This window comes from Chinchilla lanigera, unplaced genomic scaffold, assembly GCF_000276665.1.
Source record: "Chinchilla lanigera isolate Chin_1 unplaced genomic scaffold, ChiLan1.0 scaffold00119, whole genome shotgun sequence".
NCBI lineage: Eukaryota > Metazoa > Chordata > Mammalia > Rodentia > Chinchillidae > Chinchilla > Chinchilla lanigera.
This window is the reverse complement of record NW_004955520.1, coordinates 3,543,791-3,561,871: the sequence shown is the minus strand read 5'-3', so window position 1 is coordinate 3,561,871 and position 18,081 is coordinate 3,543,791. Positions and strand designations below refer to the sequence as shown.

Sequence of the window (18,081 nt, the reverse complement as noted above, 5' to 3'; positions counted from 1 at the left end):
ATATTCACCCAACACGCAGTTCCCACTACGTGCCAGGCACCCCGAGATGGTGGCCAGAACCACCCCTAACTGAAGGACCCCAATCTGAGGAGGAGCGTAACAGACACACGGGTGCCGGCAGGGTGCCAGCAAAGGGACGCAGCACCAAGGGTCCCAGGAAAAGCTCCGAGGAGCAAGCAGCAGGCTGGGCCGAGGAGGGCACGGCCCTGCAGCCAGAGGAAAGGGCCTGGGGTGCAAGAAGGCAGCCGCAGGTGGGAGGGCGGGCCGTGGCCAGCCGTGCTGGGCCTGGGGCGAGGATGCTGCACGGACCAGGTCCAGACCTCAGGCGTGCTTATCCCTGGCTTTCACAGTTCAGGTCATGAAGAATTCTCAGAGGCAAAGGAATGATTTATCTGCATTCCCTAAAACAATACCCTGGACAGCGCAGAGGAAGCAGCAGACAAAGCTTGGGATGAGGGTAGGCATTCAACTGCGCACAGAGCAAGGAGTCCTCCAAGAAAAGCAGTACCGTGGGGAGGGACAGAAAGCAGACCTCTAGCTATGAGAACAGGAATTTCTGAGCAATTCGAGGCAAAAACTGGTGAAGGACAAGCGAACACTTAGGAAAACCAACTAAGTAAGCTGTGGCATCTTAGCTACACAGACAGAAGCTGGCAAACTTCACTGCACCCGAAAATCTTCAGTAAAGAAAACTTGGCGATGCGTGACTGACAAAGAACGCTCATCTTCAGGAACGACTATTTGGGGCTGAGGACCTTCCCACTGTCCTCTCTATGCTACTTGGCCTGAGGGTTCAACAAGACTACATGAGCTCATGACTCGATGGTCCAGACACCAGAGAACAGAGTCCAGGGTGGTGGTGCACGCCTGCAATCCCAGCACTGGGGAGGCAATGCAGAGGCAGAACTGCCCTGAGTTTGAGGCCAGCCTGTCCTACAAACTGAATTCAGGAACACTCTCAATCACATAACAAGACTTTGTCTCCAGAAAACAAATCCACACCACAGAGGCAGGAGACAGGGTTTAGTAGCAGAGCACTGTGGTGGCCTGTGTACATTTCTGGGTTAAACTCCCAGTACAGCCAAAAGCAAAACCAGACACAGAAGATTTAGGAAAACAACTGTACACCTATGAACGAGACTGAAGACTGGCTGGAGCTCAGGGGTGATCAGAGTGCTTTGCCAGGCGCTGTGGTCCGTGGCTCCCGTCCCAGCCAGGAGGCTGAAGCAGGAGGGTTTCCAGTTCACAACCAGCTGGAGCAACCTGCCAAGATCCTGTCTCAAAATACAAAGGGCTAGGGATGTAGCTCCACACTCCCTGGGTTCAATCCCCAGTACCAAAAGAAAAAAAAAAGATAAGGGCTTTTATGATCCTTTATATAGCTGAAGAGATAAATTCAAACCAAGACTTAACAGTGGTGGATTCTAAGAAGATCCTTTTTCCATTTCCAAAAAGAAAATAAGCTTTATAAGCAGAAATTACATTTCTTTTAAAACCTATGGTCTCAGCTAGACTGAGGTGTAACGGTCACAAAGAAAGGAGGCAGCTTACCCCCCTGGCCTGGCTGGCCACGACGCCCCACTTGGCACTGACTGACTGGAAGACCCGCTGGGCTTCGAGAAAGCCGAACCAGCGCTTCACGTGCACCGGGCCTTTGCTTTGCTTTGACTCTTCCAGCCACGCAGCATTTCCTGTCAGCAAACACAATTTCAAAACCGTCCAATAAATGTCCAAGTGTAAAATTCAGTCACTGTTAATTTAAGTAAATGAGATTAGCTTAAAGCTGTGCTTCTACAGTGAAATGTTTTAGAACCTAGGATATTTGCTAATATCCCAATATGTTTTATAGAATTAAGTTCAATTTACTGACATTCTCTAATACTGGATCCCGTCTTTACCTCCTGCCCTCACCCACTGTGAGGCCACGATTTCATTTCACAATTAAGGAAAATTTTAAGAACATCAACTAGAGAGAACAAGAAATCATTCACGGCTGGATGTGGTAGTGCACACCTGTAACCCACGTACTCTGGGAGGCTGAGGCAGGAGGACTGCAAGTTTGAGTACACCCTGTGCAATTTAGCAAGACTCTGCCTCAAAAATAAAAAAATAAAAGGGCCAAGACAGGAGGGTGCTGGCAAGGGGGCAGGGGCTCCTTGGCAGAAGCTACAAAGGCAAGGGCAAAGGGGAGCCCGAGGGACAGAAGAGGACAGGGACCACCTACAACACACAGGAGAGTGGGAAGGATCACTTCTCTGTGAGGAAGCCTGGGCCACTGCCTGAATATACCAAGTGTACACTGCAGAAAGTTCTTGCCTAAGAAGACACATTGCTGTTGAGGCCTCTTGCTTTGAACACACTAATCCTACCGTTCTTGCCAATTTTTGAAGCAGTTCTAAAAGTCCTTCTTCGTGTCTTTACAGGGTGTGATCACAAATATGTTACATGCCGCTGCAAAGTGCCCCCCCTCAGGAAAGCAGGGTACTGACACCACCCCGGTACGTTCTCATTCATCATACTCGCCAGATCCGGCACCTACGACTTCTGGCTCTTCCCAAACTCAAAATGACCGTGACAGGTGAACGTGCTGAATCCGTTCAGGACATCCAGACAGACAGGACGGTATAATTAAAGACACTCAGGAAAAGACTCCCAGATCTGCTTCAGAAAGTGGCACGAATGAGGGGGTAAGTGCATTCAAAGCAAGAGAGAGTGCTGTGACTGGGATTCATGGCAATGCGTCTTTTACTGTAACAAATGTTTTTAACTAAATATTCACTGTATGTTATGGCTTGAGTCCAGATGTCCTACTAAAGCCTCATGAATTCACAGGTGGGGCTTTGGCAGTGACGGGATCACAGGTACAGGATACTGGATTAGGGGCACATAATACTGGAGTGGTCCACTGACTGATTTAGCACAGTTCCGGGTGTGGGTGGCATCAACCAGTAGGTTCACAGCCTGGATGGAACACAAAGGGAAAGAAGGAAGTTGCAGTGCCTCCTGCCTGCCATGCCATGTACTGCTTCTCCTCTGCCATGCTGCCCTGCCTTGGAGGCAGCTGATTATGAACTAAAACCTCCACAAACTATGAGCTAAAATAAATCTTTCCTTCTTTAATTTGTGAGTGTCAGGTGTTTTCTCCCAGCAATGAGACAGTAACTAAAATATTGTATTTCTACATCGTGCCTCATATATATATACATACGCAGAGATATTACATACACACTCATACACATATACAGAGAAATGTACAAACATCTTGTCCCGTAAAATATTAAGTGATTAAAATGTAATATCTTAGGCACAATGGTACATTCCTATAGTCTCAGGTACTCAAGACTTAAAAAGGAGGAGGAGGAGGAGGGCAAGGAGGAAGAGGAGAGAGGGAGAGAGAGAAAGGGAAGGAAAATAGAGTATATTAAATGGAATTACTGGCTGGTACCTTTTAGGGTGGCCCAGACACAAAAATCTGCTAAGGTCAAGGAGTTCCCAACTAAGAATGTTCTCAGAGACAGGCAATGATTAAGGTCGTTGATTGCAGAAGTAAACAAATCACAGGAAGACAATTTTGTAGCACTAAACTCCAGCCAGTGATCAATCTGTGAATACAAGGAGAAGAATGCATTCTAGAACATAGTCTTTAAAAAAAAAAACACCAAGAGAAACAATGCTTGTTAACTGGAGCAACAGTGCACTATCGCTGCAAGACTGCCTTCTCAGTTAGAACTATACACTTCTTACCTCAAATTACAGAATCCACCATTATATGGAACTGATTCCGGTTCCCTGGGATATACAATGGCACTTAAACAAATGCCATGTCTTGTTGTGATTTTTCTACACTTGGGGGACGTGACAAATAGACAATTCATGGAAGAAAAATAAAATCTGAGGACCAGTGAGACGAAGGAGTAATCAGCTGACCTAACCCAAAACGTGGTATCTGGCCAAGCAAATTTTCACTCAAAGAAATAGAAAATAAACAGTTACAACCAACTCTTTGTATTCTGAACTTTATTAAGTTTATGGAAACTGGTGTAGAACACAGATTTAGGGTGAAAACAGCATCTCCAGAGCAGTACTAAGAGTTCTAGTACTGGTAACTGCGTCAGCTGTACACTTCAACTCTACCCTGAGATCCAGACTTGGTGCCTAACACGGCTCTCAATTTTTCCAAGCCCACTGCCCGACATGAGGCTGGGTGGGATGCTCTCTACAGTCCCACCCCACTACAGAATGCCAGGCCCTAAGATGAAGGTGGCATGGGAATAAACATTCAAAAGTAAGAACTATAAAAACTTGTTTTTTTTTTCCCTGCCATGCTGGGGATCAAATCCTCCTGAGCTACAACCCCAGCCCTGAGAGTTTTTCTGAAAATTAAGAACAAGATGAACATTTCTTAATTTGTTCTATAACTAACACTCTGTTCATGTGCTTAAATAGAATATTCTCATAAGATGAAAAGGCTCCCAAAAACCCAGAACTACATCAGGCGTGGTAGTACATCCCTGGACTACCAGCTACTCGTAAAGGCAGAGGCAGGAGGATTCCCAGTGTGAAGCCAGCCTGGGCAACTCAGTGAAACTCCACCTCAAAAACAAAAAGCAAAAAGGGCTGGGGATGTAGCTCACTGGCAGAGTGCTTACCTCCCACGTGCAAGGTGCTGGGCTCAAAATCTCATACTGTACAACAACAGCAACAAAACCAGAAACATAAACACCCAGCAGGCACCGCTGGCATTTACCTCGGCATGTTCCATCAGGTTAGCGCCATACAGCCCGGCTGTAGTTGCAACTCTAGCCAGGTAGCGAAGTATGGAATTAACGTCCGTGAACACCACATTGCTAGCACACAAGCAGACATAAGAGATTATGGTTGCTCTAGTAAACCAGTAAAGTCATACGACATACACAAAACAGTAAAAGTATAATTCCTAATATATTTACTGTTCTTTACTAGTATTGTGTTAAAAAATAGTTCTGCTAATCTCTTCATTTCTATCAATGGCAATCTACTCTGAAATAGCCACCACAACCCACCATCCTCCTCCTCAGCAGATGTTCTGTAGTTTTCCATCTTTCGTTTACTTTTTACACGCCTATGTAGTGATGGAAATATAAACACCTAACGGGGATATGGGGGAAAAGGGATTCAAATTAATGGTCAAGAAGGCAAGGATATACTACCATAAAGAGGTTAGTGCCAGGCACAGCGGCTCACATGTAATCCCAGCACTCTAGGAAGCTGGAGGCAGGAAGGACACAAGCAACAAGACCTCGGCTCAAAATAAAAAAATTTAAAAGGGCTGAAGATGTAGCTCAGTGTGAAGATACTGAAGATTGGGGGTTCAACCCTCAATACTAAGAAGCTTGTTTTAGCCCCTTTCAGATAAAGGAGGCCGTTCAAAAGCCATCAAAACTCCACCACAGCAAGGAGCTGAGACAGGAAGATGACTTGAGCTCAGATGTTCCAGCTCAGCCTGGGGTACACTGCCAAACCCCACTTCCAAAACACGCAAACACCATCATAGTTGATTAAAACCCATCACAACGCCATAAAGAGACTAGGAAAGACACAATAACAATAAAATTTCAAAAGCAGATCTGAAAAGTGGAATTGTAAATAGAGGTCAAAAAAAAACAAACCAATTTAAATTTCAGATTTTCCCAAAGATATAAAAAACCAGTGGAACCTGTATCTTTGGATGACAGAAAGAAGTGGAGCTAAAATAAGGACTGATTGAAAGCAAGTTTAAGCACAGATTAAAAAAAAAGATAAAACAGTAAAAAACTGCCAGGCATGGTGGTGCATGCCTGTAACCCCAGCACTCCGGAGGCTGAGGCAGGAGGATTGTTGCAGGTTTGAGACCAGCTTGAACCATAGCAAGACCCTGTCTCAAAAAGAGAAAAATAAACAAATAAATAAATAAAATTTAAAACCAACTAAATAAACAGATGCACAGATACTCTCAGGCCTTGATCTGTTAGGCTATCCTCTTAGCCAACTCTAGCAAAACTGGAGGTATTCTCTAAAGAGGACGACTGGTCTTCTCTGGACAATCTTGTGAGAACAGGGCTGAAAGAACCAGGGATAGAAACACCAGAGGTTCCCAGCCAGCTCATCCTTGAATAAAGCACAGAACTTAGCAGCTTTCACCTCTAAATCCAGAAAAAAAACTAGAAAAAAGCCAGTCATCTGAAGAAAGCCTTTCACAGACAATGACCAAGATAAATAAAAAATGTAACTTGGATAAATCAGGGAAAACTTAAAAAATACATTTAAATCTTCAGGGCACGCTGGTGCACACCTGTGTTCCTATACAGCCCGAAGCAAGACGATCGCAAATTCCCCAGCCTGGGCTACGTGTGGGGAGCTGAAGGCCAGCTCAGACTGCACAGCAACACCCTATCTAAAAAGCCAGAAACCAGTACAAAAATGAAAGCAAAGAACCAAAAAAAAGGAGCGGGGAATTCAGCCCGTGATGAGAGCACGTTTATAACACGTGTGTGGTCCTGGGTTCAGCCCCATGACCACTCCAAATCCTTCCCAGTCTCCTTCCCCTGAGTGCTGACATTCTATGCTGCAGACTTACCAGATTTATTTATTTCCCATTATCACTGTTTCTAACTACTTCTAATTTTCATCAGAGTAATTACTACACAATTAAAGGCCATAGGTAAAAATCCTTTCCTGCATTCCTAGCTCTGCTTAAGTTAAGAGTGGAGTGAGACAGCCAGCTGACGAGGAGAAGCCTCTGCATTCTGCTCTTTCAGGATGATGAAGCATAATTCTTTCTAGGAACAGCCTGCCTAATTTGCAAGTGAAACCAGCATACAATATTTAATGCTGAATATTTTTGAAAGCTGCTCAGTACTGAAATAAAAATGCAAAAGCACTTACTCAGAAACACGAAGAACATTCTCCTTCCCTTCTTCCACAGAAATGCTGACATCTCCTTTCACATGCTCTGCCGCCAGCAAGGCTTCTGAAAAAGGCAGGATGAGAAGACGTCTCTGTAAGACCAGGTAGGAGTTGTAGCCTGAGTCATAAAGCAGTGAGGATGAGTCACCAAGCCAATAGTAAGGCCTGCAAAGCACAAACGTTTTTGCCAGGTCTAGAGATGAGAAGTCTAGTCTTTTATCTTAGAGAAATAACAAATCGGAATCCACCATTAGTTTAGTCTGCTTCTTAAAGTGCCCAGCTTCCAGTTCCCGATGCTAAAGTTCATCTTTTCCTCCCTCAAAAGACAGAAAGGAGGGCTGGGAAGATAGCTCAGCGGCACAGCGCCTGCCTGGCAAGGTCCTGAGTTCGATTCCCCGTACTAAAAAAAAAAAAAAAAAAAAAAGGAAGCAAGCAGAACAAGGTCTTGTATAAAACCTTAGTACTGGTGGGGTGTGGAGGCTTAGGCAAGAGCATCGCTGGCAAGTTCAAGGCCAGCCTGAACTGCGGAACAAAACCTTGTCTGAAAAGGCAAAACAAAAAACACCACCAGCACCAAAAAACGCTAGTGCTGGAGGTATTACTACTGGTAAGTACTATGCTAAATGCTTTACAACTGCCATAAGCTTTGTAGGAACCTCAAGGAGTAGTTCCCTTTATTTCCATTTACTGAAGAGGAAACGAGATGATCAATGGCCAAGTCCAGCGCCGCTGGTTAACTAGGCAGCAGTGAAGATGCTTCAGGTCTGAAGCAGTCCATGCCTCAAATTTTAAAGCATGATGTAACACTGCCTCTCAACACGGAAGGAAGTCTACTGAATCAATCACTAGTCCTTTGTCCCGTGATTTGGTTAAGCTCGGTGCCAACTACTGGCACTCAGTTCTAAATACCATGCCCCCGGGAAACAGGGCCCCACCAGGGAGAGCACAAAATAAGCCTAGAAAACTGACTGTGCTGGAACTCCATGCCATGGTTTGTGCCCCTCTAAAATCTATGTTGAAATGTAGTTCCACTGTCACAGGACTAGGAAATACTTGAAGAAGTATTTAGTTTTGGCGGGCTCAGCCCGCCGCAGGGACTAATGCTGGCCAGTGGGTTGCCCCTTCCTTTCTCATGTGTCCTCTCCCACTCTTCTCTCAGCTCTCCTGCTGCTAAGACACAGCACACGGCTGTCACCACATGTGATCCCTTGACCCTGGGTTTCTCAGACCCCAGAACTGTAGGTTAGCAAATTCCTGTTCATTATACATGAACCAGCGTATAGCATTCTGTTGGAGTAAAGCAGACTAGGACAGCAAGGAATAATCAAAAGACACAAGAGAGAAACATCAAAAGGACCCAGAGGCCAGGTGCGAAAGGTTCCCGGTGGCAAATTGGGGCAATTTGATCCTTGAAGTAAACGAGATAGATTTTAGCATAACAACACAACAAAATGCTGTCCGACAAATAAAAGGAATGAACTCCTGTTATAGGCAACAAAATAAACTGCAAAAGGGCTATCCTAGGTGGAAAGGATACATATGATGATGTAGTCCAAAGAAACTGTAGAAGAAAAAAAGCAGATCAGCAGCCAATAGATGCAAAGGATGGGGAGTGATGACCACAAAGGGGCATGAGGACATTCTTCTGACGTGACAAAAATAATTATATTATTGTTGGAGTGGAAGGTGACATTCTGTAAATATCACTGTGCATATCTGTCTAAATTTGTGCACTTACAATTGGTGGCCTAAATAACACAAAACTAATTTTTTAAATGCAATTAATTTCTAAAATAGAAAATAAAACTGACACAACTTATTGAATATATGTTGCTGTGAATTTTTATCTTATTTCACTTGTGGTGCTGGAATCCAATCCAGAGACTTGTGCATGCTAGGCAAGCACTTTTTTTTGGTACCAGGAATCGAACTCAGGACCTTGCGCTTGCCAAGCAGGCACTTGTGCCACTGAGCTATATCCCCGGCCCTTTTTTGTTTGTTTTTGAGACAGGGTCTCACTGTACAGTTCAGGCTGCCTCTGAACTCATGATGTAGCCCAGGCTGGCCTTGAACTTGTGGCAATCCTCCTGCCTCAGCCTTTCAAGTGCTGGGATTACAGGGGTGCACCACCATGCCTTGTTTTTGCAATGAATTTTTAAATGGAAAAAAGAAACTACTCTTCTCCAGGAAAACACCAACTAATACATGGAGAAGGAACTGTGGAACATAAGGTCATCATAATAACCACGCCAGGCAGGAAGCATGAGTGGAGGCTGGAACCAGCAGGTAAAGGTTTGATGGTGACAGAAGTCTGCATGGTCCCAGAGTTTCCCCACTGAAATGGCTTTAGCTGAAGGAGAAAACTCTGCAGTGGGGGAAAGCTGGCAGATCCACCCGAAGTGATAAAGACTAATCATTAGTAATGGAAAATTAAATCCATGCACAAATCGATTGGTCTACAAGGGAGAATGAGGAGTCACTTCTGCAGTGAAGAACAAGGAACCACTGTGCTGTGCCTGCCAAAGACGCAGGCTGAACTCAGCCAGAGAACACATCAGACCAGGCAATGAGGAGACACACTTCAAGGAAGTGGCTTGTAATCTGCGGAGGTCAAGGCTATGAAAACCAATAAGCCCCTCCAGACTGAAGGAAAAAGGGAGAGAGGATAACAAGGTGCAACAAAGCACAGCCCAGGACTTTGGTCCTTGCCTGAGGGAGAGCATCCTGCTGTTAGAGCAAGGCTAGCCTGCGTGTGCGATGCACGGACTGTACTGCTAAGTGAGCTGGGCAGACACTGCCCGTGGGAGGTGCGCCCTGCAGCAGACTACCTGCAGTAAGGTCTCAGGCACCAGAGGGGGAAAGTTCTCTGTTCTATCACTGCATTTTTTAAGTCTGAAATCATTTTAACATTAAAGAGCAACAAAATAAAAAGCAAATAAAATGCGTAACGTAGCAATGCAATTTATTTTTTGAAATATTTCATCAAATTTTAGTTTTTTTGTTTTGCTTTGTTTTTTGTTTTTTGCTTTTTTAAAGAGATGGCCTCACTATGTAGTGCAGGCTGGCCTTAAACTTGCTTAGGTAGCCTAGGCTAGTCTAAAACTCACGTGATCCTCCGGAGTGCTGTGGTGATGAAGCATGCATCACCACATCGGACCATTTAATTTGCCTATTCAAAGTGACAACAAATTTAAGACTCTTCCAGAATCCCAGAAAATGTGGTTTTGGATTCCATAAATCACTAAGCAAACAGACCTATCACCTCAGTGATTTTCTAAGTGACACGAGTAAAAACTGTAGCTATTTATTGAACAGAATGTGTTAGGAAGACAGTACAGTCTCAGGAACCAAACGCCCTTGCTCAGTCCTGAGGCCACACTGTCTACTGTCTTTCCAGCCCAAAACTCAAATTCATCTTTAGAGTTTAATGATTTGCTGTGTGATTAACTCAATTACTGGTGCCAATATGCTAAAATGTTACCTTTTAAAATATTCAAAATGGCTATGCAACTGTGTTTTTAAGGCTGGGGGGTGGCTCCGTAGTGGAGCACACACCACAGAAGGCTCTAAGTACAATGCCCAGCAACGCACAAATTGTAGGCCGTTCCACCACCGCAGCTGGGAACGTAAGCAGTGGTTTCATCAGCGCCAGGTGGCCAATCGTGTTTCAAGGTCTGCGCTTCTCAAATGTTAAAAACTGCACGCGTGTCTACACTACCCATGTTGACAAACATGATGTCAGTGAGCTTAAAATCTTTCGCGCAGAGTAAGAAAGCAGAATCGATCAAGCACAACCCGGGCCCCGCTGGAAAAGCAATTCGCAACCAGACCCAAGACGCGCCGGGAAGAGGCCAGGTCGGACGCCGGCCGCACTCTTGGGGGCGCGGAGCCCCGCAGCGCCCTCGCCTTTCAGGGAAGCCCGCGCCGCCCCGAAACCCACACGCTCAGCTCACGCGCGTCCCCGCGCTCCTCCGAAGCCGGAGGAGCTCAGGAAAGGTCGGCCCAGGGGAGCCGCGGATCCCCCCGAGCGGCGCGGCCGCGGCGGGACCTCAGCCACGGAGAACTGCGGGAGCTGAGCCGGGAGAGGCGGGGACGCGAAGGGTTAAGTTTCCGAGCGCTCGCTTCCGCCAGGAGCAGGTCGCACCGCGTCGTGCCGCCTCAGGCGGGCACAGCCCGGAGCGCCCACCTGCCAGCCCGGCCGGCCCGACCCGCGGCGCGGCCTTACCCAGGGGCGGGGCTCCCGCGTTCACCGTGAGACAGAGCGTCGCCATCCGCGCTGGCCGCTGGTCTCCCCACTCTGCCCGCCGCGTCGCCCAGCGCCGCAAGCCAGAGATGCAACGTGTGCGCCGTCCCGACGCCGTCGCCGCAGCCCTCGCCCCGCCCCGCGGCCGCTGTCGTCACGCGCACGCCGCCTGCGTCACCACGACGCGCCGCCACGCCGGGCCCCCACGGGGGTCCGAAGACGGACGTGGCGCCCCGCGCCGCTGTCGGAAACACGCTGACTTACGGGACTTTACGACGCTTCGTAAAGCGAGGACGGCAAAGAGTCGGGGATTGTACTAGGGAGATGCACGAGATGCCCTGGACATTCGCAGTGCTCCTAGACAATCGTGTAACACTGTGTTTAGGGGACACTTTGCTAATGTTTTCTTACTTTTTCCCAAAAAACAGTATGCTCAAGGAATAGTGGTTAAACGTTTGATTTATGAAAGGCTTAAGGAAAACTGCCAGGGTTGGGGCGCAGCTCAGCGCCAGAGCTCCTGCTGCAAAGCAAAAGGGACCTGCTGGCCTGGTGTGGCCGGCCTAGCCTGGCCTGCACTCTGAGGGTCATCGGGAGGTGAGGGAGAAATAAAAATAGAAAGGGGATCAGAAAGACGATAATTTTCACATTGCACTTGAAAAAAAAAAAAAAAAAAACCAAAAAAACAACGCTGCAGCTTACAATTCTCTTTCTCCTTCCGGGCTACTTCTAATTTCCTGCGGCTTAAAAAACCCTAAAGCATTGAAGAAGAGCGAAGTCATAAAATGGAAACAGAATAAACAGGACAAATTGGGAAGTAGGCTAAAAGTTAAACTGTAGTGGTTATTTGGAATCTGGCTGTCCTACAGCTCCGGAGAAGGTAAAATTTGTTCATTCTTGTAAGATTCCCAAAAATGCGGTAATGGTTACTATGGAAACCTAAAATGTACTTAAACTGAAGGTGAGAGCCATATTGGGGCAGACATCTCTGGCTTCTGGTTAGAGACTGTGCGTCAGCCGGTTCAAGAAAGTTCTGTTCGGTTCTGCTAAAAAAAAAAAAAAAAAAAAAAAAAAAAGTAAAAACCCTAAAGCCGGCCAAGGATATAGCTCAGGCAGCACAAGCACCTTCCTGGCAAGCACAAGGTCTTGAGGTCAATTCCCGGTACCAGAAACAAAACAAAAACCCTAAAGCTTATGTAAGCCCCAGGAAGACGGATCTTGAGCCTGTTTATCTGTCCTTTCCAGCGAGGCCATGCTGATGAAATCTTTGCTGCGCTTTGCCACTGTCTGTCTCCTTGGTTGGTTCTGGGGATGAGAGCCTGAACTTGGTGTGTTGGGACCGCAGGAGCGGGGCTTCTGCTCTAAAAATCCAGTGGCAATACCAATGATCAGTTAACCACATAAAGAATCTTGCTAACACTTACGTGATGTATATCGTCTGCATTCCTAGTCTACCTCCAGCTGGGGTCAGTTGAGGATCATTCTTACAGTCGCTGAAGAATGCGAACAGAAAGGCAGGAGAGCTAGTGAGCTGCATCATACAAATGGGAGGGAACCCAACAAGAATGAAGAACAGGGGCTGGGGATTTAGCTCAGCCGCACAGCGCCTGCCTGGCCAGCGCAAGGTCGGGAGTTTGATTCCCTGTACCGGAAAAAAAAAAAAAAAAGAATGAGGAAGGGTTCTGGCACGCACCGACTCCCCACGATGAACATAATCATGTACTGCAAACATGCTAATAAAAATTTAAAAATTTTAATATACAATAGTTTGTGCCTTCTGCCTGTGAATACGAAGTTCGACAGATGTCTTGTTATGATTGGGTCCCCGTCATGATGGAGTAACGGAAAGGCCACAACCTGCATTTACATGGAAGGCAACATGGTACAAAATTTACCTTCCAAAGTGGAATTTGAAATTATGAGAAATGAATTTGCAGCATCTTTTGAGCACTGAGAAAAAAAGAAACTCAAGTATTCTTGAGCTGCATGTTAATTCTTGTAACAAAGAAGTGAGTGTGGAGTGTTTACAGTTTTTGCTGAGCAGCAGTGACAAACTGGAGCGCTTGAGAACCATCCCTGGGGAGCCGCAGGGCCTCGGCACATTTCCCATGTCTTTGCCTCCTAGTGGTTCACTATGATCAAGTTATTCATTCCCTTTTTGGGCAAATATCAGCATGCTGGTTTGGCTCTTCCAGCTACTAGTTCAAGTGACATCAAGAAACAAGGTAGAGGTAGCCCACGTACTGTAGAAGGAAGGAAAAAAAAAAGAAGGTAGAAGAAAAACTTACAAAATGGAAGACAGAAGCTCTCTTGAGATCCTAGCAAACTTAAATTGTATTTGTTTATGTATATCCTCATCTCATTCTGAGAACAATTTAATCTATTTTGTAACACAATGTGAGAAAATAAGCCAGATGTAGGGATGCACACCTGTAATTCTAGGATCCCAAGTTTGACCCCAGCCTGGGCAATTTAGCCAAATCTTGTTTCAAAATGAAAAAAAAAAAATTAGAAAGGGCCGTGGGGGAGGATGATAAAACAAGGCTTATTTTAATTCAAGAAAGGAAAAAACAATAATATACAAGAAAGGTGACGTGGAGAAGCTAGACCAGTAGATAGACGGCATGAACCCTGTTCACTTTCTCAGAATAAGCCGCAAAGCTGGCCTCAGAACCAGGAGGGAACTATGTTTGTAAATGCAGAACTGTTCTGCTCCGGAGAGCTGAGTTGAATTTCTGCCAAGGTGTGACACAGAGGCGGCATCATCATGGAAGGTGTCAACAACCTATTACATAGCTCATTTAGCAAGACTCTCAAGCACGTCCTGTGTGCCAGGCAGCGTGCCTAGTGCTAGAAACATGTAGTGAACGAAACCAAGTCCTTGGTTTTATGAAGTTTACATCAGGGTGTGGTGACACAGGAACTAAACAAGTTAATTTCATAGAGTGATAAGTTCGGTGAAAAAAACAATAGGGTGTGATGGGATTGAAGGAGATGGACTCAGAGAAGGGGAGCTTTAGTGGTTGAAGACTTCCTCTGTAGGGGCCTCACTCATGCCAGGCAGCTGCTCCACCTCTGAGCTACTCCCCAGCCCGAAGGACGTCTGGTCTGAAACGTTTTCCCGAGCAGCCCCTTGAGGAGCCAGGCAGGAAAGATTTGATGTTGCATCACCCCAGGGAAAGAAAATGTGTTTATTTCTCAGAAACACACAGTTCCTGCGTATCTGCAATCCACCCGGCATGCTGCATTGCGTGCGTCATTGCCAACAGCTATGTTTGATTATCTCTGGGTCTCCGACACTGTGCTCTGTTCTTGGCTTATAGCAGAGTCTCAATAAACCCTGAAATGCAGGACTGAAAAGCACTCTATACTGTACTGAGTAACTCACATAATTTCATTTAAAGATGCTGGACGTGGTGGTGCATGCCTATAATCCCAGCACTGGGAAGCTGAGGCACAAGGATCCCAAGTCTGAGCCGATCTGGGCAACTTAGAGATTTAGTGGAACCCTGTCTCAAAATAAACAATTAAAAATGGCTGGGGATACAACTCACTGTGAAGGCCCTGAGTCCAGGTCCTAGTACCGAGGGAGACAAGATCCGTATTCCGTGTACATACACTGCGCATATAGATTTGGAAGAATGGAAGGAGGAGCCGTTTTGTCTCATATCTTGTCCTATAAGATTCCTCGTTTTTTCAGTCCTAGGAATGGAACACCAGGGCCTCAGGCATGCCAGGCAAGCGCTCCCCCACGAAGCTACAGCTCCAGCCCTCAACAAGTTGCATTGTGCTTTTTTGTTTGTTTGTTTTTGTTTTTTGTTTTTCTTCCGGTACCAGGAACCAAACTCACGACCTTGCGCTTGCCAAGCAGGCGCTTTTGCCCCTAAGCTAAATCCCCAACCCCTGCATTGTGCTTTAATTAGAAATTGGCTCTTTGGGGATTCAGAGCACTTTCCGTAGCATGTGTAGGGGCCTCGATCCCAGCACAAAATAATGATCCCAGCAGAAAATAATGTAATTAAATTGGTTTATTATTATTGTTGTTGGTCGCCAGATTTCAATAGGTTATTTGCTTTCAAAAGGAGAATAGAAATTCAAGTTGTTTCACTTATTGCTGTTTTTTGTTTTTTTTTTTTTTTTCCTGGTACCAGGGATCAAACTCAGGACCTTGGGCTTGCCAAGCAGGCGCTTATGCCACTGAGCTGTATCCCCGGCCCTCATTTAGTACTGTCAACAGACCATGTCAAATTCGGTAGCTTCAAGCAACAACCGTGCTGTCCTGTGTCGCACTTCTGTGGGAGGAACTCTGGAGACGCTTGGCTGAGTAACACCGTCGGCTTGGTGGCAGCAAGCAGGGTTACTTGCTTTGTCTCACGAGGGGCAGGACGGCTGCGCTCAGCTCACCCCTGGGGTGGAAACTATGGGAACCCGTCTCAGCGGGCTGTCCCTCCCGTGGTGTCCTCAGTGGCAGACTCTGTGTGTGCTAGCAGCTTCCCCGAGGACAGGCACTCAGGGCTTCTCCTCACCTGGCATCGGAAGCCACCCACGCCACTCAACTCCATTGGTTACCGGGAGTCACAGGCCTCCCCGTTACCAGAGCGGGGACACTGCTATTTAATACAGTGCGCAGGCTTTCCTTGTTTGGGACTGAACGTCTGTCCTGGATGGCAGGTGACAGGATGCCACTCCCTGCTCAGACAGAGGAACCCAGGCAGCTGCTAACACTTCTTACTGCGCGGAGATCAATGCCTCAGGTCCTGTGGCAACTCTGCCATAGCAGTTAGCGCCCAGACTAGCTGGTGAAAACGGGCGGACTCACCGGGAGGGTGCACGCTCTTCTCCAGCCCAGCCGCGCTCTCTGGCCTTGCTAGCCCTCTCTGCTTCCCGGCTGCCATGAGCCGAGCAGCTCTCCTCCAAGCCCTTTGCCATGCAGTTTCTGCCTTGGACCAGCTGATGCTGCAGCCTCTGAAACCACACCAAGTGAACGCTTCCCCTTTCGGTTGTGTATATCAGGTATTTGTTCACAGCAACAAAAAGCCAGCTAAGAAAATTTCCTTTACAGCATGTACCGCAAATGGAAAAATTGGTGTCTCTTATTGTCTCTTGCTTCATAAGAACATGAGAACAAGAGAACAGACCTCGGTCAGTGTTATGTCCCCTCAATATCTGTGTTCAAGTAGCAGTTGCTCAGTAAACATGGCATTTGTTAAATGACTGAGTGTGGCTCGAGGTGAGAAAAACGCGGTGTTCCAGGGTCCTTCAAATGCTTGTGCAGAGCCACTGTGTAGTGATCAGAGCGGATGGAGAAGGGAGAAGCCATAACATTTACTTGCGTATCACTGTAAAGCGCCTGCTTTTTATCCTGAAGGGAAAAGCGAGGAAGAAAGGATTTGGAGTTAGGGAGTGTCGTGCCTAGTTTGGATTTTTAAAAATTCACTGTGGAGACACTGTGATAAATGGGTTGTAATGGAGTCCCACTGCAGGCGAAACGCAGTCGGGAGCACACAAAGTGACCCAAGGAAGAAGTAATGGTACAGGGGTATAAATGACAATAGGGATTAGAGAGGATACAGACCCCCAAAGAGCTCACTTGGATAAGCTGTTTTCTTGTACGAGCCTGTAGGAAACATCTTTAAAGTTACTCTTGTGTTGTACTTAGATTTTGGGGGTTTTTGTTTGTCTTTTTAAGACAGGGTCTCACTATGCAGTTCAGGCTGGCCTTGGACTCACTTTGTAACCCAGGCTGGTCTTGAACTTGAAACGATCCTTCTGTGTCAACCTTCTGAGTGCTGGGATTACAGGCATGCACCACCACGCCCAGCCTTTTGGGGGGTTTTGAGACAAGGTCTCATTATATAGTTCAGGCTGGCCTGGAGCTCGCAGCAGTCTTCCTGCCTTAGCCTCCCAAGTGTGCCACCGAGCCTGCTCTGCACTTAGATTGTTTCCAGTTAGGTGTGGCCCGTTATTAATAAGTCCATTCCCAGAGGAAAATGAATGAATTACAGTAGTGATTTCCAAATTTTGCCAATTATCAGGATCATCTTGAGGATTTGCATAATAATTTAAGAGGGGTGGGTAAGAACAAAGAGCTCTTTAGAAATAATAATTCTACCTGGTTGTGGTTTACTTACCTATAATCTGTTACTTGGGAGGCTGGGGCAGAAAAATCCCAAGTTCAAGGTCAGCCTGGGCAACTTAGTGAGACCCTGCCTCAAGATAAAAAGATACAACGAGCTGGAGCTGCAGCTCAGTGATACCTGCACGACAAAAAAAAAAAAAATTATAATTGAAAGACATCCAAGCAGGCTTTCAGGTATACAGATCTGGAGCTGGAAAGTTCTCAGAGAGATTCAGATTTTAGATTTCTTGGCAAAGGTCTTGTGTGAAACCATAAAGTATTAGATCTTTCTTTATTTGGAGACTGGGTCTCACTTTGTAGCCCAGGCTGGCCTTGAACGCGCAATGATCCTCCTGTCTCAGCCTCCCGAGTGCTGGGATTACAGGCGTACGCCACCACGCCGGAGTGCATTAGATTTGCAGGTGAGAAAGGAGAGAGAATCTTGGAGAGCAGTGATGTTTAAGGGAAGGAAGACACAGCAAAGCAAGGGGAAGACTTGGTAGGGTGGCGGAATGGAGAAAAAGCCAAGACGAGTGCAGTTACAAGAGGTCTGTGGAGTCACAGGCAAAGGGATCTCTGCCTGCAAGACTCTGCTGCCCTCAGAATACCTCACCACCCTATCTAGTGAGTCCCACGCGTAAATGATCTCCGTGATCATCGAAGTCCCCAGCACAGACGTCTTAAAATATACAAATAAAACATTGCTATGTTGGACCCTCTGAATCTGCTCATTTATTTATTGCAGTACTAGAGATGCAGCCCAGGGCCTTCACACTGAGCTGCATTCCCAGCCTCCGCC

General features: G+C 46.5%; 1 protein-coding gene across 1 annotated transcript in view; it reads right to left on the bottom strand.

The window, feature by feature from the left end:
* Positions 1–11,314, bottom strand: part of Eprs (glutamyl-prolyl-tRNA synthetase) — a 55,458-nt gene extending 44,144 nt beyond the window's left edge. Inside the window, exons 1-5 of the mRNA XM_005409277.2 lie at positions 11,150–11,314; positions 6,904–6,988; positions 4,748–4,847; positions 3,446–3,602; positions 1,552–1,691 (exon numbers count right to left, since the gene is read on the bottom strand). Coding sequence (XP_005409334.1) covers positions 1,552–1,691; positions 3,446–3,602; positions 4,748–4,847; positions 6,904–6,988; positions 11,150–11,195 — 528 coding nt within the window. The 5' untranslated portion in view covers positions 11,196–11,314. The remainder of the gene's footprint in view (positions 1–1,551; positions 1,692–3,445; positions 3,603–4,747; positions 4,848–6,903; positions 6,989–11,149) is intronic.
* Positions 11,315–18,081: the final 6,767 nt, after the last annotated feature.